The following is a 25,453-nucleotide window of genomic DNA, read 5'->3' on the forward strand; positions in this document are numbered from 1 at the left end:
GTTAGGTTGTGAGTGGACTTGGAAAACAATCTTCTGATCATCCCCATCTACCATGCAGTGGTTCACATCACAGAGTGGCCTGGGAACACGCAAACATTTCCCTTCAGACGAAGCTGAACTACCCGTGCTTTAATTTGCTAGAGGGTAGGCCAAAGTAAAACCACAAAATGTGTATATCGTGGACAGCAAGACCTCAGCACCGACTGTTTCACTTTGTCTACTATGAGACTGCGCAACTTGCTCACGTCAGCATACCCAGGTAACAAGTTACCTGGTTTGTATTTTAGCTGGGAAGAGATATTGATATTTCTTAGCACTAATGGTGTAGTCACTTAGAGGAAGAGGTAGGAGTAGAAAATTTTGCATGGGTTGTTTGTTTTTCCTTCCCATTAGATAATGATGTGTAGATAAACAAAGTAATCACAATTAAAAAGTTACTTAAATAGAGGTATATGCATTTGTCAAGAGAAATACCCAAATTATCTTCACCGAAGCTGAAGGTCATATCTACTTTCCAAATCTCTCATTTTAAATGTATGCGGGAGTTTGCCCTGCATCTTATGTGGACTGCATTAGCATACATCCTGTTTTACTCCAATTTTTATGCTGTCTTGTATGTCCTCAGGAAGCAAAGGGCATCTTTTGGGCTTGGCATCTACAATTTTTAGCAAGTGTTTTGTTTTCATAATGTGCAAATTTGTCAGCTGAGGTACTCCAAAGCCAAACATGTTTGAAAATTAAGTGCATTATTTCATGGGAATTTTGTCTTTTCGTGGATGTCTGTGCATCAGGAACATTTATCTCAAAAAGAACAAACATTTCAGGTCTTACTTGTCTGGCTGCAGGTAAGTTCTACAACCCTTGACTTTTTTTAAATTAGGAAAGGGAGATACCCTTCTAGCAGATTTTTTTAGCTTTTATAACCCAATAGATGAAGAGTGTCAAAATTTGTTAAATATATGTTTCTAAAAAGCAAAATCTTACATTTACTGTTTCATAGAATTGATTTAGCTTCTGTCTTCAGATTTCTATCCTTGTGAATAGGATGTATTTATTTTGTTTTTTCTATTGGTTTTTTTATATATATATATATATATATATATATATATGTTATATAGCAGCATGTTAAATATCTTTATTTAGGAACATTTATCTCAAAAAGAACAAACATTTCAGGTCTTACTTGTCTGGCTGCAGGTAAGTTCTACAACCCTTGACTTTTTTTAAATTAGGAAAGGGAGATACCCTTCTAGCAGATTTTTTTAGCTTTTATAACCCAATAGATGAAGAGTGTCAAAATTTGTTAAATATATGTTTCTAAAAAGCAAAATCTTACATTTACTGTTTCATAGAATTGATTTAGCTTCTGTCTTCAGATTTCTATCCTTGTGAATAGGATATATTTATTTTGTTTTTTCTATTGGTTTTTTTATATATATATATATATATATATATGCATGTTATAAAGCAGCATGTTAAATTCCTTCATTTCTAGGAGTTCTTCAGAAAACTACCGTATGCCAGTGATGGAGTACAAAGTGAATGAAGGAATGTCGTATGAATTCAAATTTCCGTTCAGAAATAATAACAAATGGCAGCGAAATGCAAGCAAAGGGCAGGGTCCTCATGTGGCTCAGGTACCATCACAAATACAAAGTCCAGTAACCTCTAGGATTGGCTCCGGGAAAGGAGAAGGGAAAATGCCACCCCCAGAACGAGCAGCCAACATCCCCCGAAGTATCTCTAGCGACGGGCGCCCATTGGAGAGCCGGAGGTACGTGTCTTCTTCACAAATGGCATTTCATTGCTGTTCAGAATCTTCTCTGGGAGAAAGCAAAATAGAGTTGTCTAAGTATCTGAAGACAGCTTTTAATCTTGGTTTTAATTAGTCAAAGGCAACATGAATATGAGCGAAACATTAGCCAAAAGGAAATACCTTTCCTGGCATGATTAACTGCAAAATGAAGCGTTACGAGATTGTTAGGCTGTGTTTCCCTGTGTTGGATGGTATTCTAAAACTGCTGTATTGTTATTTAAGTTTTAAATATACAATTGAAGTTTTAGATCTGTGTTCCCAAACTTCTGCATTTTGAAGAAGTAAATAAAAATTTTATCTTGTTTATAGGCTTGGTAGAATCGCCTAAAGCTCCGAAGGCAGAGATAGCATCTAACAGGGTGTTTAGCAAAAGAATTCTGACCAGCACAGAAAGCAAATTTATGTGATGGGGGGAGGGTTCGAACTTTATAGGCTAGAGAAGAGATTGTTTTAAGTTTGCCTTTCTCCAGAGTGGTTTGGGGTTTTTTGTTGTTTTGTGGGTTTTTTAAACAAGAAAGCAATTATTATTAAGATAAAGATATCAGGCACATCCTGTCACAGTATTTTCATTCTTTCATGGAAGAAGATGTATTTGATAGTATTCAAATGAACTGTCATTGTTTTGGTTATCTGTACAAATCTGTCACTGTCTGCATTTACAGAGATCTGTTGAGGGAAACAAGCTCGTAGCTTGTATTTCTTATTTTGGACAATTCTTTAAAAAAAAAAAAGCTGTAGACAGATTCTGATCATGCTTTACATTGCTGAAAAATATAAAGCAGTGGAAATAAGATGCATATTGTAGAAAATTTAAAGAGAGTTCTAATGAATTAACTTAAAGCATCTTTCACATCCTGAAGAACTGGGGATAAAAAAAAAAAATGTTCAAAGGCGGTACAGCCAAGGCCAAGAAATTACCAAGGTGAAATTGAAATTTCTGTGTAGGACACCTTGTTAAGAAATTATAATAGTTGGTAAGGACTTCATTTTCTTACTTTTTTTTTTCATTAGACACTATTGTACTTCTGCACTCAAACTGATTAGAGAGTGCCCCCCCAGTCATAGCTGTAAGTTCAATAGATGTATACTTAAAGCTCCCATCAGTGTTAAGTTGCAAAAGAAAATTTGTGACACTGAAAAAAGCACTAAATAATTTCACAGGCAACCTGATAAGATTGTCTGTAAAAAAGGTTGGAGAAGCCAGTGAGACTCTGGACGTGGCTCTCTAATGGTGTATTTGGACCAACGTAAAAATTGTGTGGCTTCGGGCCATATGTGCCTGTTACAGCTGAAGACAGGCAGATGCTGAATTTGAAGGAATAGGAGTTGGGGTGTTGGGTTTTTTTTTTTTTTTTCTCTCCAGTGCTGTGGAATCTCAGTCTGTAATTATGGAAGGCATGGTAATACCTGGGCAAAGCTTAAGCCAGTGGCAGAAGATCAGATTTGGTTGAGTTGCTGTTTTTTTCAGACAAGTCCATCTCCTCATGGTGTTAACCAAAGAGTTTTGTCTGGAGTCTCAAGTTGGCTGTTCCACGACTCGTGCCAAGGAGTGTAAGCCTTTGGCTGCACTGAGGGAGCGGGTACTATTAACTGTGCTTTTCTCGTGCATAGAATCCTATGTGGGCATCATTGCACACCTAAAGCATCCAAGATTTATCCAGTCACTGGATGCTTCTAGAGGGGGGTAACAGCCTGACAAATGTTTGCGAAGTGAAAATTACATTTCCATATATTCAGTACTTGTTTTCAAAAAGTGGAGCTTTGAATTCCCATTTCTTTCATTTTCAAGGTATGTAGCTGGGGTTTTTCTCCTCTAGACATTCTTTTAAGTATCTTTTTATTATTATTCAAAAAGGGTTCCATTGGATCTTTTCATCCTTAAAAGTATATCATCAAAGTAGCTTTCAAGTTTGGCTGGGAATTTTTTTGGATGCCTGAAAAATGTCTTCTCTCTTATCTTTCTGGTCTGCTAAACATGTTAGTTTTGGCTGGATCAAGTTTAAATACAACAGCAGCTGCATAAGGTTAACATGTTTCCAGTTAAAATGAAGAAAAATACATTTTTGTCATTTTAAAGGAATACTGGGGGGGTGAGGTGGGGGAAACAGCAATAAGCTCACTCCAAGATTCATTTGTCTTTTCTCTGCATGATAAAAGAAAGCTTTGCTTTTGGGGAAGCTCAGATACTTCTATTCTTACTGTGTAAAATCTCTAAAATAACAAAGATGAGATTTTTTCATAGCCCTCTTAACTACTCTCTCATTTAATTTTTCACCACAAATTTTCATACTTCCCATAGCATAAGGATCACCCGTCAGGAGGTGCTGGAACCTGTGCGCATTTCTGGTGCAGGCAGCAGCAATGGTGCTCCGCCGTGCTTTGCTCCCTACAATTTGTTCTTTTTTCAGCTCTCAGCTGGTTGGCAAAATGGAGGACCAAGGGCAACCTGGTAATATCGGTACCAGGTTCTATACTGGTCGTCCCTGTGGTCCAAAAAGGGCCTTTTAATTAACATGATTATAAACATGACCCCACCGTATACAAGATGGCTACTTCAATGTCTCTCCCTCTGCAGTATTTGTGTTCTATAGAGCAATTTTAAGGGGTTTTTGAAACAAGAACCTGTTGTTACAGCTCGTTAGCAAAGCAGCACAGGTATCCTCAATTTCCTTACTGCTGTTAGAGCTTCATTTTTGAAAAGAAGCTACTGCCTAAGTGTCAGTGGGGCTGGAAACTTACCTGTGCAGGTCAGCATCAATAAGTACTTTCAGTACTAAATTGTAGCTGTGACCTTGATTTTAACCTTTGATTGTGGTCTAGATACCGCTATCACTTGTGTTTCTGCAGTGCTGCACTGCAGTTCAGAGTTTCTCATGTTTGACTGATCTTAATACTTAGTTGTTTTGAGAGTGGAGCTGCCATTTATCCCTCCGTGCTCCTGCCTTTTGCCTGCACGTTCTTCATTTACTGAGCCGCGTGCAGTAACGGTGATGGCAGATCTCATCTGCTGCTAAGAAACAGTGACCTATAGTTTGTGATCTATGTTTTAAGGGACGTGGCAGCTGTGAAACCCATAGTAAATTGATCCATGTGGCTCTTTGAGCTCTGAATCCAAGGTGGGTTTTGGAACTAGCACTGACAGCAGTTGCCCAAGACCACAGAAAGTTGGTACCATCAATAGCCATGGGGTTTCAAAGGATGAAATAGAGGCATTATAATATTTCTGACATATCAGACCTGACATGGTACTCATTTTTAACAGTAACCTATCAGCAATAAATCCATGACTTATGTTAAGTATTTAGAAAAAAAACCCTGAAGATTTAAGGGATGTAATTTAAACAAAAACCACTTAAGTATTTCCCTCTGAGTACAGAGTGCTATCAGTACAGGGAGTACAGCTGTAACTGTTCTTGAATTATCTACTAGTGTTGTTTGACTGATGATCACTTTATACAACTAGAGTCTCTAAATATGCATACTCAGTGAAACAAATTTTTTTTTTCCCTTGTTGATATTTTTGCTTTAGTCCATTTAACTATGTTAAAAATAAATACAAGCTGCATTACCGGTCCTGAGAACAGGAGGATTTCACTTCAGATACATAAAACCATCTTGCCCTCCCTATGGAGATTGCTGTTGTAGGTGGAAGAGTAGCTTGCTTGACAGCCCAAGATTCCAAAAAGGCAGACAAATGCCCAGTATAGAATCGTAGAATCGTTTAAGTTGGAAAAGACCTTTAAGATCATCAAGTCCAACCATTAACCTAACGCTGCCATCCCACCACTAAACCATGTCCCTAAGCATCCCTTAAACTTGCCTCTACTGGATTGTCTTCATATAGCCAAAATCTCCCGGTTCCTCATAGTATCCTGGGTCCTTGGACGTATTCATGATTGATGTGCGTATTGTAGGCAGGAAAAATAACCCCAAACTTTATAAATCTTAATGTTGCAGTAACATAAGAGATTTATTTTAAGACTGAAAAATCTAATAATATAAATGCAATAAATTCCAAGTCATGGTTTCTGTCACAACTTTAATTAGCCCACACGGAACACTATGTAGCCTATAACCCAGAATAAATATCGAGTGATACATTAAGGAAAAAAAACAATAAACCACACACATGTGATGTATGCCAGAGCTAATGTTATTGGAGAAGATGTCATTTTAGAGCTTGATTATTTTTCCCCCCCTCTCCCAATTTTCAGTTTTTATTTTGTACACTTGGTTTCCAGACTTTATTAAGAAAAAAATGTGCAGGGAAAGGAGATGAGATAGTGTTAGATGATAATCTCTTCTTAATTAACATATGGTAAACTGGAACCGGTCTTAACTAAAACTTGAAAAACAGTGAGCCAAGCATGCCGCTGGACCTGCGCACTTCAGTACTGTACTGGATGAAAGCTCAAGGCTCTAACTAGAAAAATCTCTGAGTACAGCCAATATTTTAAACAAAATGGAAGACTGAACTACGGCATGACTGCCGTCAAGCACTGGCTGTACAATTCCACAGTATGGAAGTATTAGAATAATGCCCATTCAGACTGTTTTTAAGTCTTAGTGCAGACTTTGCAGCACGATCTTGCCCTAAAACTTTATACTACTTTGAACGATGCCTGTGTGTAGTCAGCGACAGTAACTGTGCCGGAATCATTTATACGTTAACTCCTGCAGATATCTGCCTGCAGATAGATTCTAGTTTAAACTGTTCCCATGTTAGATAAAAATCCGAAATCTGCTGCTGCCTAGCTTGGTTCAGTGATGTTTTTCCTAATATAAACAGGCAGGTGTCTGTGCTCATCTTGCCGCCTGCCAAGTGAGCACTGTGGCACACGTGTTGCCTGCCTCACAGGGTTTGAGAATTTGTTATTTTGAAGTTTTCAGAACATTCTTCAAGTTAAAGCATCTACTAACATGAGATTCTATATGACGCGCTTCCTACTGGCACCAGGACCTAGAGCTGGATGCAGCAGTGGAAAATGGAAGGTTTGTTGGTGCACCTGGCTGTACGGCCAAACTCTTGTGTTCCAGAAACATCTGAGAAGAGCCATGCTGTGGTCATGTCAAGAGCTGGTCTCTCTTCTTTGGCAGTGGCCAACAGCAGAGACCAAGGGAAAGCACAAGAAAGGCTTACAATTGTAAAGGAAGTCTCCTTACCCGGTCCCGCAGTCTCCTGGCTGGCTGCTGTTTAAGATGGCCTGGCACCGGCTGCGCCTGTACCGCTGTGTTTAACAGCTGTGGATGGTATCTCTTCATCCAGGCGCCTGTTAACTGGTCTCTTGGATAGCTTCAGGTCTCCTACTGGTTCTTTTATCACAAGGGATATTGAATAGTCGATTAGGTTTGCTTGATCGGATATAATTTGTGTTTGGATGGATCGAAGCAGATATGACAAAAATCTCTGTAATCTGTGGTGCCGTCTAGCCTGTTCAGTGTTTCCTCATATGAAAGCCATTCTCTGGTTGTCCCATTGCCTGCCTCTCTATCTTTTCTCGATATAATATGTGTTTTTCTGAAATGTAATGATCAAATTGAAGAAAAATATTGGAGAAGGTATACAGTGTGGTGTGAGAAGGTACAATGTGACAGTGTAATTGCATTTTCTGTTTCATTCACTGGCCTCTTCCCCAAAATTGCTGATGTTCTATTTTCCTTTTTGAATGGCTTGGTTTCCTTTTTAACATGAGAACATTGAGTCAGTGTTTCCAGAGAACTGTCATATCTTGCAGTATTATTAGGATTGCAAAAATCAAACACGTGGAAGGTAAGCATGCCAGAATTAAGATTTGCTGTGCAATTTTATTCAGAACTCTTGTGTAACCATATTTTCTGATACTTCCTTTGATTAAATTACGAGAATTTCTTTTAACAGAGGACATCTGCCTCATTCAGTTCACACATTGGATGCAGCTCATTAAAGAAGAGCTATTTAGTATTTTATTTCCCTCTTCATTACTCCATCCCTTATTTACTGGATGGCATTCAAATCTTGCTGTAAAGATGCAATTATTAATTCCCCTCTAAGCTTTACAGTGGCGCCCATTACTGTAGTTTCTGAATGCTTCACGGGGATTAATTAAACTTAATTTTCAAAACTCTTGTGTGAGAAGAGATGTCTTTGGCCCTCTTCAGGTTAAGAACAAAGGTAGAGAGAGAAATTATGTTCTAATCACTTGCCGTGTCTTATTTTGGGCTTCTCATATTTGGAAGCATGCCCAGCATTGTTAATATTTTATATATTCAAATTACGCCTTAAGTTGACTTCAGCTGCTTTGGTAGGTTCTTGGCTCAGAAGTAAATTGGGCCTTGGAATCAAATAAGGCCTTTGAGAAACTTGCAGTTAAGTGACAAAGAATGAAAAATTTTCTTTAACAAATATGCCGGTGGTCATATTGAAGTGCCGCAGCAAGTGCGAGACAAGGATTCGGTTTGCAAAGTCTGCACTGAAATGCCTTGGCTGTAAGGCTGCCAGCCTGCACCTCCTTCGTTTCCGAGCTGCACAGCTCTCACAGGAGAAGCTGTAGCACAAAATGGAACTACATGGGGCAGAGGTCCGAAGGGAGAAGGCACCTGCATACGATCATATAGCTAAAGGCTGCTTTAGGCCATAGGCACCAAGTGTGCCAGGCTGACATTTTTCTTATGGTGTGTGTATTGCATACCTATGCGTACTGAAGACGTGGTGAAAATTAAAGATAATGACATGGAAACTAATTTATTAAGAGCAGGATGGGTGGTTTCGATGTCTGTGTTGTCGTACTAAACAAAATAAACGTGCGCCCAGCCCACTCACTGCCTTCCCAGAAGATGATTTTCTTCCCATACTTGGCAAGACTCAACCGGTCCTTTCAGGATGAACCAGATCTGTTAGAACTAAATCATGCATGGTATAATCCCGGTTCAATTGACTGCAGTGTAATTGTATCTGTTTAATGCAATGGATGCTTGGCCTATTTTTAAATTCAATTATGGGACCCATGCGCTTAACCGTTTTGGAATTTATTCTTAAAGCTGTCTTTTGAACTAGATAATAGCTTGGTTTAGTTTGTTTTTTAATTATAAATAAAAGACAAGCACAGAACAGGGGCATACTGCTCAGACAATACTCCTTTGGTCTTGGGAAGTGCCTTTCATCAACAGATTTCAAGCAGCTCAAAAAGTCAATTCGAAGTAATTTAAAGTTCTTTTGTCTTGTTTATGTGTTTCACATAAAATGAAACATCTTTCACTATTAATGCTTTTTAGTGCTATTGTGAACTGTACCAACAAAACATATAGCTGCTTTAAATAATAGGATGTCCTACCTGACTGTTCATCGCTGTTGTTCAGACCACATTTATAATACGATTTTGTTTGCCCTCAAGGTCCTTCATCTTTGTAAATGAGTTATAACTCCATGACATAGTTCTGAAATCTTGACGTTCCTTCTGAACAGTGCTGTCACTTTTTGGTAAGGCATAGGAAGTAAAGAAAGGACATAGCTGAATCTGAAGTGAAAATGTAAGCATTTTCCACCAGGAAATAATTTTACAGAAATTATTCAAGTAGTAATTGGTTTCCTTGCCATAAGTTCTAATTTAGTATTAGGAAAAAATTTCATACTTTTAAACTGTGTTGCTCTGCAAGCATAACCAAGTTTAAATTTGTGTGCCTATAGAGATGGGTAAATGCTGTTTGAAAGCACATATTTTTGTTGGTGGAACTTTTTTTTCCTCCTCTTTATAAAAAGTGCCACTGGGAAAATGAACTGCTTGGTTTGCTGCTCCCCAAGTTTCCAACTCTTGAACTGTGTTCTTTGCAATCAAATGTTTCGGAACCGTTGCTTGATAAATGTGAGAGAAGTTAAATTCAGTTTGGTAGGCTAGAAGGGAATTACTGAGTTTGGTGTGGTACTTGGGACAGTCAGGCATTGGATCATTCCTTTCTGTCTGGGAAAAAGAGTTGCTGTTAGTCATATGCACTTTATGAAATTCCAGATGATCAGGATGTTTGGACCAGTCGTACTGCTCCTTCCTTTTTGAGATTTTTGTTAGTGTACTGCTTTTTTGCAAAGCATCGAGGGGGACAGATGCACGTTTGAGATACATACACACGCAAGCACTCTCTTTGGATATACACAGAAGTAACGTTAATCAGTGCATTGCTTTTTTCATTTTGAAAAGAGTTTTTGAACTTTAAAAGTTCTTCAAGTATTGTGTCAAGTGCTGATTAAAATCTGCCACTCCTTTACAGATCTAGGTTAAGTGGCTAGGCTAAGGTCTTGTAAATCCCCGGAACCAAGCTGTGTACTGAGGCAGCTATCTGTGTGTTTCACTGAAGTCAGTGTGCATTTTTTATATGTTAAAAGTTACATTGCTATTTTACTTGTGTAAGCTATAGTATTTTTCCTAGTTAAAATGAGTAAAGGTTTGCGTTCACGGTAGGATTTTGATGTTCACGGGTGGCGTAATTCAAACTCCACTTAAATCACTGCAGAAGTTCTGAATGGCTTCAGTCACTGTGGAGCAGAACAAGAAACCAGCTAGCAGCACTGAATTTGGTTGGGGTTTGGGAAACAAAATGCACGACGTAGAAAATGATCTAAAAAAGCCTTCAACTACAGAACAGGATATACAAGTTCAGCAGTAGAAGCCTGCTGCTTCCAGCCATCCTGCCCCGGCGCGTGTGTCGCAATTCTAGCCTGTTTATTTGCTGTATGGTTATTCCTACAGGAGAAGGCTTCATATGACTCAGGTCTGTGTTTTCAGAGTTCTGGTATATTGAGAAGTTAAGTTTTTAGGGGGGATTTTAAGGTATTTATAAATAACATTACATTTTTTAGTCCTTGTGATTTACTGTGGACGAGTTTGGTGGCATAGAGATAAGCTTGATACTCTTGGAAGAGTTTACATGGACAGCTCACTACAGTTAGTTTAAATTCCAGGCAAAAGTTTGTTTTGAGAATTAGAAATGTTTTGTTCTGTTTGGTACTTGGGTGAGGAATGCCATGCTTCATTATTCCTTACAAGCAATCTGTAAAAACAAATCAGGACTTTAGAAACTGGAGTTGTGTTCTAGTGTGTGCTGGGATTTTCCTCCCACACTCGCCTCACATTTACTCCCCGGCATCCAGCTTTTTACAGCTGATTTTCCATGGTTATTGGTGAATAAGGGGAAAATGTCTGATCCTTCAGCTGACTTCATTTCTACTGTCTCCACGATGCCATGTTTGGCAGTGGCACGATGTCGTCTGTCATGCTTTGCACTGTGATACTGCTGCTCAGTATTGCTGATGTGACTGGTTCGTTTGCTCTGAACAGGCTGTCTCCCGGTTCTGATGTCTACGTCACAGTTTCATCCATTGCCTTAGCAAGATCGCAACAGTGCCGTAATTCTCCAAGCAACTTATCATCCTCAAGTGAGACTGGCTCTGGTGGGGGCACATACAGACAAAAATCTATGCCAGAAGGGTAGGCACCAGACTTTTTTCCATATTCTTTTTAGGCAGGTTTTTTTGTTCCCTGTTCCATTTGTTGTAATGTGTATTAAACTAAAGGAGTGCTTACGCAGCCTCCTGTCAGCTGTTGTTCACGTGCATTAAAACATGTTTGTTTTCAAATATCACTGTCATGCTTCTTGAAAAAGTCAGTTTTAAAAACCCCTTGCCTTCCACCTTTTCCCTTTGCAACCTAACCTCTCTCTGATCCTAGTCTACAACTGCTCAGGCTACTATACAAAGGGACCTTCATGTATTTAAAAATCTTCATTAAAGGTACTGGTTTCGTGTTGCAAATTGCTTCATTTTGCAGGTTTAGATTCTAAAATAAAAAACCAATAGCTTTGGGACGTCGCAGTCTGTGCTAATAGTTGAAGCAAAGTAATGTTGAGTGCAACTAAAGCCTTGGCTGTGTAGGCACAAAAGTACGAAGTAGTCCACAGCTGGCATCTTTTTCACATATTCACGGTCATCCTGTTTTAAGGTGCTCGATTCCAGCTTTCCAGAAATCTTCAAACTCTCTGAAGCTATCCAATGTCAACATAAGGGGCAACTTGCAAGGAAGAAATTAAATCTGTATCATTTTCAGAGCACTGAAAGGAGCAATAAATCAAGCATCTCCAAGTAGGGAAAAAAATAATTGGCAGCAGGAGAGCTGTCTACCACATTCCAGATTACTTCCCATAGAGAAGACAAAGGGGCAAAACTGCTGATAGTTCACACTGCAAAGCTTCCCTCTGAAGTCTTCTTGAGGACATTGCAGGTTGTTGTGTGTAATTCGTTCTGGTTTGGGTCTTTTACGAAGTAGAAGTATCTTTGTCTTAAAAAAATATTATTAGTGAGATTAAATACCATTGTCAGGAACTGCTTAGCACAAGGCACTGTCTCTTTGCCTGTTTAGGTGCCTGTAAGGGGACACTGCTCTGTGTCAGTCCAGAGAATGCTGTTCTGAGCATGTGTTTAGGCAAGTGCTGCTGCTTGCACAGGAGCACTGAAGATTTGTCCTCCCTGTCCTCCTTGCAGCTCAGTTTGAGGTTTTCTGAAGAGGCCATCTTTTCTCTGCTGCACACCTTCCTGAAGGCTTTGATGCATGACACTATCGGGCCTGTTCAGGTTGTTATTTAAGTCTGTGCTTGAGTCCTACTGACATGAGGAGATGTGTTCTAAACCCATTAACCTTTGCTGTAAGGGAACTAAACAAAAGTGTGTCCAGAGCTCTGCAGCTGGAAAAAGCATTTAACCTCTCGTCATACACTGCATGTTTCCTGGTTCATTCATGCCAGCAGCACTTCATGTGTTGCCTTGAATTCTGAAGAGCAGCTTGTGCTCCCAATGTCTTATCTGCTCTTTTCCAACTATGACATTTGGTCTACAAAAAAGGTATTGCTGCCATATGTCCTTAGACCATCGCAACCATAACTGCTTGAGTAGGAAGGGATTTTCAGACATGCTGGGGTTTTTGCTTTGAATTGGCCTCAGAGCACACCAGCACCCATCCCAACCCTTTTCCATCTTTCATGTTAATTACACACATATGTTCACTACAGCATTCTTTGAGCATTTTGCAAGTTCAGCAAAGGGATGTGTCCTAGAAACTTTGTGTATAGTCTTTTGGGTTTTGAAGCTTTAATTAGGTGCAAGGAAACACTGTTCAAACGCATAATGAAAGAAGTAATTAATACAAGAACTTTGCATGTTCCTTACTGGAATAAGAAGGAAAAAAAAAAAAAAAAAAGACAACTCCCCCTGCTTGTTAAACTCCAATTATTTGACTATTATGTTCTATTCTTATAGGAGAAGCACTTTGCCGTCCATAGTGTCCTTGTACACATGAATCATATTTACTCAGGACTTTACAAACATTTTCTACCAGGCTAAAAGGAAAGCATGAAGAATGTCATTATGAAGGGGAATTTCCCTTCCCTCAGTAAGCAAAGTAATGTCTGTCACATTACTAAAAATCATTGCAGTTCCCCATGCATCTTCTGTTGAGATTCATCTGAAAGACGAGATTCAGGGCATTTCTGTAGTGATGTTTGATGTACCAGGCAGAGCTGATCGGCGATTAACCTGTACATGTTCTTAAAATAGGGGAGAGATGTTTTAATGTTCAGTTGCTAAACTGTTGGAGAGAAGGTTGGGCTGGAGTAGGTACCTGGCTGAGGGGGCACCATCTCCTGAAGGTAATCTTCTGGAGATGAGGCTCCGAAGTGCTCTAGGTATGCCAGTCCCTGAGATTTCCCAGTGCAGGAAATCTTAACTGCATAATGTGTGTATACATTTCTTTCTTGTTGCATGATATGACAGATTTGGAAGGTTTGTGAAACTTAAATGATGGGAAGCATGAGTGTGAGTCCAACCTCTGTCAGACGTTGGTAAGAGCAGTAACCGCTACCTCTTCTAGGTTATTGGTCCGTATCCTAAGCTGGGTATAGGCAAAAACTTCACTGCCTTCAAGAATATCCAGACTGGTCTTGCTGTATGTATGTGTTTTTCGTATACTTATCCTGTGTTTACCTGAAGGTATGTATATGTAATAAATGATTATAGAATGTAAGAATGAAATTTGAAAATACCAAAATTATATATATAAAATGTATGTTTAAACAATTTCCCTGTTCTTTTAATTCAGATTGATTTCTTATTTGAGTTTTTTGGGTTCATTCCTACATACCCTAAATAGGCTATATATTAAGCAGCATAGAGTATAGCACCACCTGCATTTATTATTCCTGCTTTTAAATAGCCTGCTTCACATCAAAAAGGAAATCTAAAGGCATTTCTTGCTGCTCAATTAGTAGAGCAGTGATTTTAGTGAAACAAAATTAGCAATGTGATGGTTCTGTATATCTCTAATCTTGAAAAAAAGATCCCACATCATAATGCCCAATGCAAAATTGACTGCTTTTATACATATGAACATCATGGGATTTAGGTAAGAGGACAATGCATAGAAAGTATAATATCGATACAACGCAACTTCATCACACCAAGGTTTCTTGAGGGTTTTGCTTTTTTTTTTTAGGTAACAACTTCTAATTATTTTGTCATGAAAAGTTATTCTTCCCAAAATACTTTACAGGTCTTAAAAGTTTGAAAAATCCCTCAGATCAGTGTTTAAAGAATCAATCGGCTTTTGAAATGTTGTGTTTAGACTTGTTATGTATCTATTGAATTGGTATTGAATCCATCATGTTTAATTTAGTTATTTGATTAAGTGACATTCTAGCTAGTGTGTGTGGATAGAAAAAGAAAAGCATTACTCACATAATGAGATTTCAATTTAAATTGTTTGCATTCAGAAGGCAGATATATCCAGGTGTTCTTCACTTCATCAAACTGTGTGTTGGCTGTACCAGGGAGTGGTGAACAAAAGGGAAGTAGGGTCATATTTAGGTAAAATTTAGAATGCCCAAGTTTTAAAATGTGACATTTTGGAGCTGTGCTGCACGTACACACACGCCCCCCAGCTGCTTGTCTAAGGATAGGAGTAGGATTTTGTTGTTCCAAGTCATGTGATGTTTCTTCGGTGGGTTCGTTTAAATTAATATGTACCTAAACTTTCAAATGGGGTAACCACACTGAGCTTGTTCTGATAGAGTGGCAGATGTCTGTTGTACATTGGAGGGCGTGTGGGGGCAGACTGTAGCAAGTAGAGTGAGTGGAAAGCACAGGTTGGGGGATTTTATTTTCTATTTTTGTTAGACACGCAGAGCTAGAGAAACTCCTTGATATATAGAGGACGAATCAGCTTGTAATTCTTTTGGCTGTTACACTGTGCATGTAGAGTTTTGGTAAATTTTTTTCCTCCAGGGTATGACTGATTAAAAAAAAAGAAAACAAAAAAATGCAAACCCAACAACTCAGAAATGCATTATTCTTGACAAATTCCTGATGATTGATCTGCTAATTCTGAACTCAACTATAATTCTTACAGACTTACGAATGATTTGTAAGTAATTCAGAATTATAGATTTAATTCTTCCAGACCTCTAGGCATATAATGCATGTAGACCTTGGTATGGCACAGAGGCACTGTGCGTCTCCTTTGTTGTTGGCTTGTTCTCCTCAAGTTTACTTTATCTCTGTTGAGCTTTCCAAAATCCATCTGACTAATCTAGCAGGATTTACAAACAGTCCATTGAACTCTCTATGCTTTGTTCTACAGCAGTGGGCATTCATGTCTCACTGCTTTCCTATGGCTGTATTTAGTTTACACTAGTAAACTCCAACTGTTTAATCATCCAATAACCTCATAATTTACAGAATTTATACCTCCCAGGTTTGGGGAGTCCATAACCAATACAGTCACCTTTATAAACTCTTAATTAAAATGTTTGGCAGTGTAATATTGCCTCAAATTAATCTGTGTTGTTTGCATATGTGTCTACGTCGCCTAGGTATGACCTTAATAGTCTACTGCTTAGAACCCAGGAAAGTGGCCGACATCCATGGGATTGTCCCAACAAACTTCCTGATGTTCCCTTTGGCTAGATTGGGGTAGTACTTTCCCAGTTAAAAGAATCCATCTTTGAAATATTTTCCCAATAAATACCTCTCATTTCCCTATGTGGCTTTTATCCAAACTTTTAAAGTTTTACTCATTGTGGTCAATTTTCTGTAACCATGTAACGGTCTGGTCACCTTTCCATGTAAACATCTATGTAAATGAACACTAATGATTTTATTTTTGGATGTTTGGGGTCTGTGTTTTCAGTTGTGTGCACTGTAACTAGATGTTCTTTATCAAAGATGTTCAATAAATTAATATGTACTGTAACCTTATGCGTTAAAGATGCTACGTGGGTCCTGGAGCTGCCACAAAACTTGAATGGAAAATCATTATAAATCCCTCAAGCAGTTGTGTTATTCATTGCTCTGCCCTGTTGTTTGACACTAGCTTCTTAAAAGTGCTCTTTTCCCCATATGTGAGATTTATGCATATTTAAAATCATTATCTGCTTTGTTTTTTGGGGTGTTACAACAGGTTTGGAATTAGCCGTAGATCCCCTGCTTCCATTGACAGGCAGAACACGCAATCAGATACGGGTGGTAGCGGCAAATCCACACCCAGCTGGCAAAGAAGTGAGGATAGTATCGCTGACCAGATGGGTAGGTAATGAATTCTTTACAATGAGCAAGTGGTGCTAACCACAAGGTGACTTTGGCAATACCCCTCCATGCAGGGAGAGAACCCTCTTCAGCACTGTGTTTTTCTCTGAGAGTTAACCTTGTTCATCAGGATGAATAATTCTAGCCTCTGCAGTCTGTTTCCTTGAGACCTATGAGTATCACCTGAGGAAGAGCTGCTTCCAGTTTTTCATTTGATTGTGGGACTAAATCTACCTTAACACTCTTGCCCTGAAACACTCTGTCCTTTTAGAAGTGGTTGGGTAGGCACACTTTTTAATTTGTCTTGCTGTTGAGGACTTGTTTGACCTCACCAACTCTCCCAAGTGGCTTGGCTTAGTTTAATTTTTGCTTAGTGCTTGTGATACCCCTTTTCAAATGGTGCTATATAAATGCAAATTGATTGTTTGATCATTGAAGCTATAAAAATACCATGTACAAAATGGAAAAAATGCAATTAAAGTTTAAATAGTGAAGTAAATCTATAGCTTGGTAATCGCCTTCCACCAGTATACATTTTCATTGCACTTGGCAATTAAGCTGTCAGCTGAGGGAACATATTAACTGCATAAAACAGCTGGGTGCTGAGAATTTGCATTGTTAAGCCTTCATTTGAAGTTTTTGCACATAGACCTTCTGATACAGCTATGGCTTGACTTGAGTTGATATCAATGAGATTGACACCAATGGAAGTGTCCTGTCTACAAACAGCCTTGATCCAACCCGATGACCATGGTCAAGATTGCTGGATTGGGTTTTTTCCTAACTTTCTTACCATAGATTACACAATTCCATACTTTTTCTGTTGCACGTATAGATCATTGTTTTACTGCATCACAGCTTTTTTTCTATATAGATGAACTAGTGTTGAACACAGAATAAGGTTCGGTGAGATCAGCAGGAGTTTAAAGCAAATGCCAGCCTCAGGTTCTGGGGATGTACTTTGTTCACGTACCTTCCCAACCTCAGTGAGCTGAGCCTTGTTACTGAGCCATCTGTCAGTGCCTCTCTCACAGCTCCCCCCCCCTACTTCTCACTAAAAAGCTGTGATTATACTGATCTGCAGTTCTCATTTTGACAGAACAATTTTTAATCGCATATGTTTTGATACTGTTGTGATGGTAACGACACATGTAAAACTGATCTTTTGCTCAGCGCTGCTTTTGCAGACCAACAGTTGGGTGTTGATGCTGGCACTGAGTGGAGCTGCCAGCAAGTTCTGTTGTACGATGTCAGATGCCACCATATTAGCAAAATAAATAAATAAGACCAGAAAGAACAGGAAAAATTATGTGGTGGAAGAGATGGCTCTGGCATTTGTCAGAGGCTGAAAATGCATACTGATACATAATCCCTGTATTTTATCTCCTGTGTATTGTCCTGCATTCACAGAGGTGCAGTTGGAAGCTGCATCTCTGACTGGAGGCTTTATTGCCAGTCTGGCGACTCTAGGTGAAATTTTGGTTCTATGCCAAATAAGCACATTTCCACTTGGAATAATCTGTCTCGAGGTAAATAAGGCATTAGGTGCAGTGAATCCACACACTTGCACCTTCCTGGTCCATTCTTAGCTACAGAAGACCTTTGTGCACCAGCACTGCTTGTTACCACTTGGCAGGGGGAATCAAGTTGGTTTATTATTACTTTTTAATTTGTTTTTTTAAAAAGCTAGTAATGGTGCATATCAAGATGAACAAACGGTAGCTGTGTTGGGGAAAGTTTTAAAGCACTGCTAATTACCATGGGTATTTTTATATACTTGATGAGGACACATTCTACCTAAAAGCAGCATTTTTAGAAGTGCAGAAGATTGCATAACCACAGGAGAGAAGATACAGATAAAAAGTTACAACTAAGAAAGATTCTTTTAAAATACTGACCTTGTGCTCTGAGAAGGCAGATGAAGGGTTGTGTCTGAACACCCTCTAGACCTCTACAGTTACCGCCTAGGAAAAAAATAAGCTTAATTGGCAAAGAGCACTCCTACAAATGTCCACGTAAGATGAATGATTTGAATTCTGTCCACTTTTGTCTGGTTTAGTGTAATAAGTATTCCTTTCTTTTGTACATCTATGCAGTTTCCACATTCACAGCCATTGATTTTTAAAGGAATAATGTTATTTCAACAGATTTTTGCTATCCCTTCAATTAGAAAATGTTTATTCAACTCACCTTAACTTTGACAGGAAACATGTGTAGTAGTTGTACTGGAGAAAATGTGTTCATTTAAGCAATCGCTGTAGACTTTTGCTATTGGCCTGCCTTGTGTAGAATACAATTTAAGGAAATGTGGATCTTCTGGTTTTTTTAATATCTTGTCCACAGGCAGTGTCCATATAAAGATATAATGTCCATACACTGTGAAAATGAGTATTTCACTGTTTCAATGCTCTGATGTGATGCTCTTGGACAATAGGGGCATGATACCATTCAGTTTGTTCTAACAAAAGCCAGGATGGTGGCTGCTGGTTTTTCATGAAGTTTTATTGATTTACGCCAGGTGGGAATGGGCCCTCACTTACTCACCTGTGTTTTGTCACGATATGTGGTTTTTTTATTTGGAATGAATTTTTTATTAGATATCCAGAGTTTTTGGCTAATGGTAATATTGGAAATATTGCAGTGTAAAATTAGAATACACATTTTCTTAGTTTGTTGCGCTGCTTACGCTCTTTGGTACATCGTTGTGTGCTGTATTGCAGAACCAACCTGCCATCTCCCAGCAGTATCAAAAGTACTGCCATCCTTCAGAGAAAGTCCCAGTGGAAGACTGATGAGACAGGATCCTGTGGTTCACTTGTCTCCAAATAAGCAGGGTCATGTAAGTTATCCTAAAAAAGGAATTATTTAATGTTCTGCTCTTGCTCCACAAGCTCTTGATACCAAAAGTCTTGTTCAAAGTTATACTTAGAGTGTCAGTTAATGAAAGAAAGAAAAAAAACCTCAAGCCCTGTTCCCCGCTAGAATGTGGAGGAAGCAGTAGAGCAGACCTGTTGTTTCCTGAATCCTACAGAAGCTAAGCACAGCCTACTGAAATATTTATCAGTTGTTAAAGTTTTTTTGCCAGCTGAACAGCAACTTTTTGTGTATTATCTTGTGATAAGTAGAGGATATGTGGGAGTTTGCAAAGCTATTGCTAAGCCTCACATGTGAGACTTAGTTTACTATTTTATAATGCTCAGAAAGCTGCTGCTTTGAAACAGAACAGTGATCTTGCTTTTGGTTTTGCATTTTCTCCACTTTCCTCGTCTAGTGTAACTGTTGCTTCCTTTCCATAACCTGTCTTGCACACTGCTGGAAGACTTTGTCTGAAAAGTCTGCTGGAATCCCGCTGAAAAAAATCTTTCTTGTTTTATTTGTGTTTAGTGTCTAAATGGTAAATTCTGCCTTTCTGTCTCTGCAGAGTTAGATATTCACACCTTTTTGGAGACTGTCACTTCCCGATTTACATACGGAGAGAGAGATATAAATGCAGTCATGTTCATAAATTTAAAATGTCTTGAAAATTATTTAAGTCACTAGACTCAAAAAAACCCCACCCTTTAAGCTTGAAATTACCCTATAAGCTGTACCACTTGGGGTTTTTATTTATTTGTGCAATCTACTAAAATAGAGAGTTGTGTTGCCTGATTATACTGAAAGTGTTGCATTTATTCAGGTGTGAGAAAGTCTTTAACTGTTTCCTGTTATTTGCTCCTGCTCACCAGGACTCTTCTTTCAATACAATTGACAGTGTTGCTTTTAGGTTATTAATTCATAACAACATATCTTTATTATTTAAAAAAAAAAAAATAACACCAGAAAAACCCAACACCACCACACCTGTCTTCGTATTCTTAGGAACACAAACTAGTTTTTATATTTAGATTGACCTGGTTTCCATGAGGTGTATTTGACCGTGCGTAATACGTAACTCATTAGCTTGCATGCAAAGTGTAGCACTGCAGTTATTAATGCTTGCATTCTTCTCATTTAGTCATTGTTAAAGTAAATCTTTATTATGCAGACAGATGGACGGGGAGAGTGGTACAGTTCCTAATGAAGAGCAGTAAATTTAATTGGAGATAACTAGGAATCCTGATCAACTTAATATTCCTCCTGTTTTTCTGTCGATTCTTCTTGCTTCAGTATAATAAGAAATCTCGATGCTGAAATTTCTTGTTCTCTGTATGCAGCCATTCTCTATTTTCCCTCTTTTCCAGTAAAAACAGAAACAGTACCTAATCTTTTCTATTTGGATGGGATCTCTGCCCATGATTGTTTGGTAAAACTCCGGGGCAGACAAATAGGAAAGGTGGTTCTAAGTCTCCTTTCCATCCCTTCCCTTATTCCTGGGCGATCTGGTCACCAAACAAGTCCATTGCCTACTGAAAAACTGCTTAGGTTCTGATTGCATAGATGATCAGAACATAGATAAATTCTGTAGATGGAAACTAAAATTAAGGAATTCAGATGGATATAAATACCCCAAAGGTAGGTGAGCCACTAAGCAATGATGAGTGTGTGGCAAGAAATTCTTCCTGTAATGGGATAATCCACCGCTGCCCACTCTGGAATTGAGGGCATTCAGCTCCTTCGTAACAGCTGGCTCTATCCAAGGACAGAACACACAAACCAGCCCGACGCTGGCATGCCCTGATGGGGCAGTTTCAAAGCATTGCACTAAAGCTTCCTGTCTTGCAGTTTTGCCTTTTGGGAAACAATTTCAGTTTAGTGAAATGGCATTTCAGTGGTCACTTGCAAAGGATTCTCCCGCTGAGGAGGAAATATACCCTACTACGAAGGGGTAGGAAGAGCAGTGGATATTTTGCCCTTCTTTAACCTTTTGATAGGCAATTGGATTATTAAAATAACACGTGTGCTTTCTGTAGATTAGTTATGCTTTGTGCTCTAATATGCTGGAGTCTTAAAATTAGAATATTTTTAATTAAAGTAGTTATAAACAAAGTCAAAGTCTACACAGTTCAGCCAATTTCATTGGACTGGGCTGAGCAGGACTATGCTTGAGAGGAAACAGTGTAAAGTATTTTGGGACAAAATACAAACAACTCAGGCTTTCCCTGAATAGTTAAGACGTGGGTTCCAAATCCATATGAAAGCTTTTTATGTGCACCCAGAACAGAGCACATCCATTGTGTTGGAATGAAATTTTAAGAGTTAATTAGTCTCCTCAATGTATCTATCCAGTACCTCAAGGTAGAAGAGCTCCTGTTGTGCAGCGGTGACTTTAGTAATCATCTATTTCTTCCTCCTCTTTATTGCCATAGTTCTGAAATAAACCTACAAGTGTGGTTTTTTTGGATTGTTTCTTTTGTAGTCTGACAGCCACTACTCCAGCCATTCCAGCAGCAATACTCTCTCCAGCAATGCCTCCAGTGCTCACAGTGATGAGAAATGGTACGACAGTGGAGAGCGCACTGAATCGGAGCTGAACAGCTACAATTACCTTCAGGGGACTTCAGCTGATAGTGGCATAGATACCACTTCCTATGGACCTAGCCATGGCAGCACTGCCTCCCTGGGAGCAGCAACATCCCCCCGTACAGGGCTAACGAAGGAGAAAGTGGCACCGCTGTGGCATAGCTCCAGCGAAGTGGTCTCCATTGCAGACAGGACATTGGAAAAAGAGACCCACATAGACCGAAAGACCGAGTCTTCACTGAGCCTGGATATTCACAGCAAGAGTCAGCCAGCCTCCAATCCTCTAACGAGGGAGAACAGTGCTTATAGTCTTAGTGATGCTGTCTCGCATACAAGGTAATTTTCACCTCTTATGAGATTGACCCCTCCATGCTCATTTTCCCATTCTCACTCTCTAGCCTATCAAAAGTGAGAAGTGGATGTTGAAGAGAGGTTTCTGCTTACGTTAACCAGTGTTTTGAAAGATCTAACTGTCCAGAATGCTTGAAAATTAAGACCACCTTTAGTCTTCACATCTGCTACTGCTCATAACACTGAAGAATGTCTTTGAGAGCACATTCCATGCCACTGCTACTAAACTAATGTAAGACAGACATATGCCTGATGTGTTCATAAGGAATATCTTGCAAGAATGGCAGTTCGTGTATGGATCAGAATGTAGATCAGTTCATTTTATTAATGCACATAATATTAAATATGTGTGTTTAATATGAGGTTCTTTTTCAGTCTTGCAAGTACACGTTTCAAATGCTTTGCATTTTTTTTCCTCAGTCTTTTTGTTTAGAAATTTTCTTGCAGTCCATATGATCTTGAGAGCAACTTGCTTGGGAATGCTAGCGTGTAGATTTTAATCTCATCCTGCTGGAAGCTTGTGGGTATGACACATTACAGTCACCTTCCCTCTCTTCCTCAGTTTTGCCACTTGTAAAATTGGCAGTATCATGTATATTATGCTTGAACACCCCAGGTGAAAGATACCCACTTTACATGTTAATGAGAGCTGCTAGAGGCAGAAAATATTTTAGACCATTTTCCTAACCCATTTCCCGAGAAGTATTCAGTGTACTTTTTGAAAAATACTCATACTGTGTCATACTAGCAACAAGAAAAAAACACAGCTCTTTCAAGGAAGATGTGTGATCACTGTGATTTGTTGGCCTTGTGGAGCCTGACTTGCATTTTTATTCCTAAGGCCCATCTGTTTTGAGTGTGCAGTTAAAATACGTACAGGCTGGACGTCTGAAGCAATTTTTGCTAATTTTTTTGAGCAAAGCTGGATGGCCAGGCCCAAAGGAGGGTAGTGGTGAACGGAGCTAAACCCAGCTGGAGGCTGGTCACAAGTGGTGTTCCCTCGGGCTCAGTACTGGGGCCAGTTCCATTTAACATCTTTATCAACAACCTGGACGAGGGGATCGAGTGCACCCTCAGCAGGTTTGCAGATGACACTAAGCTGTGTGGGAGTGTTGATCTGCTGGAGGGTAGGAAGCCTCCAGAGAGGGACCTGGACAGGCTGAATTGATGGGCTGTGGCCAACTGTATGAGATTTAACAAGGCCAAGTGCCAGGTCCTGCAACTTGGGTCACGACAACCCCATGCAACGCTACAGGCTTGGGGAACAGTGGCTGGAAAGCTGCTTGGCAGAGAGGGATCTGGGGGTGTTGGTCCACAGCCGGCTGAATGTGAGCCAGCAGTGTGCCCAGGTGGCCAAGAAGGCCTACAGCATCCTGGCTTGTATCAGGAATAGTGTGGCTGCCAGGACTAGGGAAGTGATCGTGCCCCTGTACTCAGCACTGGTGAGGCCACACCTCAAATACTGGGTTCAGTTTTGGGCCTCTCATTACGAGGACATTGAGGCACTGGAGCGTGTCCAAAGTGGTGCAACGAAGCTGGTGAGGGGTCTGGAGCACGAGTCCTATGAGGAGCGGCTGAGGGAACTGGGGTTGTTTAGCCAGGAGAAGAGGAGGCTGAGGGGAGACCTTGTCCCCCTCTAGAACTACCTGAAAGGAGGCTGTAGGGAGGTGGGGGTTGTCTTCTCCCAGGTAACAGGTGATAGGATGAGAGGAAGTGGCCTCAAGTTTCATCAGGGGAGGTTCAGATTCAATATCAGGAAAAAATTCTTTACCAAAAGGGTTATCAGGCACTGGAACGGGCTGCCCAGAGAAGCGGTTGAGTCCCCATCCCTGGAGGTATTTAAAAGATGGATAGGTGAGGGTGCTTAGGGACATGGTTTAGTGGTGGACAGGTTCTTGATGGTCTTAAAGGTCTTTTCCAACCAAATGGTCTACGATTTTATGAAAGCTACATTTATGCGAGGCTACATGTTTATCAGACATTTTAACAACTCCTCAAACAGTAGCTGCAAATAGGGGTTGTCATAGAGACTGTAATGTAGTGAATGATCTCTATGTACTTAGTCATGGTAGTTTTGACTAAGTAGTCTATTAATGGTGGTCCCACTCTGTTTTTTGCCTCTCTTGGTTGGCCATTTTTGGCATTAAAGCTCATATTCAGTTGATATAAATCCCACCCAAGTCTTTGAGACTGGTGTTTCTAGCAGCTTGAAGGACTTGAGCAAGTCTGTAGAAAACACAATGCAGAGGGATTTATTTAGATTTTGGGCAACGTTAGCATGTGCCCCTTTCTTGAAGGTAAAAATCTATATGATGGTTATCTACAGTTTCATCCCTTTTATCCCTTAAAAGCATGTTTATATGCATTTTTTTTTAACATTCATTAGAATTTACCACGTGCCCTGCAGTACTTGTCTGAATGTAGCTAGCAGTAGCATTAAGTGTGAGATTCTTATACAAAATGCTAATTGTAATGAAGTCAGTAGCATTTCCATTTGGAAGGATTTTTTTCAGAAGTGACTCAAAAGAAGCCTGGAAAACTTACATGTAACTCTTGGAAGCTTTATTGTAAATGTGTGCCTAACGGGAATGGCATCTTTGTGCATCTGAGGTTCTGGTTTCCTCTTCTCAGAGCACCAAATAAGGTTTGTTCAGTAGAAAAGCCGAGCAAATTTAACAGAAAGAAACAGATCTTTGCGGGGCAGGCATACCCTGGCAGCTCTTGTCTTTGTCTTCCATGGATATACTGTGCAGCTTGATTGCAAACTTCAGTCTAGGATGTTGTCTCATTATTTATTTTTGTGATAGCGTTGTGTCTCCAAATGTGGTATTTTCTCTGGTTGATTTGGATTAATTCATGTGATGTTTCTCTGATTATACTGAAATGATTCTCTACATGTTTTTTGGGGGCTAATGCTGAAATTTCCAGATAAAGGTTCCCTAGGCTTTATGCTAAAGAAAACAGTTTGTGGGTTTTTTTCCAGTTTCATTTCAAAATCAGATGTTAAAAATGCAGCTCTTTGCAAAGAGGCATAGTAGCAATTTGTAGAACACATGGGGCATGATAGTATCAATACAGTCTGGGGGAAGAAAGGATCGAGAGCAGCCCTGCCGAGAGGGACTTGGGGGTGCTGGTGGATGAAAAGCTGGACATGAGCCGGCAATGTGCGCTGGCAGCCCAGGCGGCCAACTGTACTCTGGGCTGCATCGGGAGAAGCGTGGCCAGCAGGTCGAGGGAGGTGATTCTGCCCCTCT

The 25,453-nt window shown here is 39.6% G+C and overlaps 1 protein-coding gene across 1 annotated transcript in view; it reads left to right on the plus strand.

Annotated features, from left to right (window-relative positions):
- The window catches only part of SIPA1L1 (signal induced proliferation associated 1 like 1), a 77,038-nt gene that overhangs the window by 34,904 nt on the left and 16,681 nt on the right, over nt 1-25,453 (plus strand). The window contains exons 9-13 of the mRNA XM_009642611.2: nt 1,496-1,774; nt 11,122-11,271; nt 16,285-16,409; nt 19,130-19,248; nt 21,745-22,184. Coding sequence (XP_009640906.1) covers nt 1,496-1,774; nt 11,122-11,271; nt 16,285-16,409; nt 19,130-19,248; nt 21,745-22,184 — 1,113 coding nt within the window. The remainder of the gene's footprint in view (nt 1-1,495; nt 1,775-11,121; nt 11,272-16,284; nt 16,410-19,129; nt 19,249-21,744; nt 22,185-25,453) is intronic.

The sequence above is a fragment of the Egretta garzetta genome, unplaced genomic scaffold (assembly GCF_000687185.1).
Source record: "Egretta garzetta isolate BGI_Z169 unplaced genomic scaffold, ASM68718v1 scaffold177, whole genome shotgun sequence".
NCBI classification, from domain to species: Eukaryota; Metazoa; Chordata; class Aves; order Pelecaniformes; family Ardeidae; genus Egretta; species Egretta garzetta.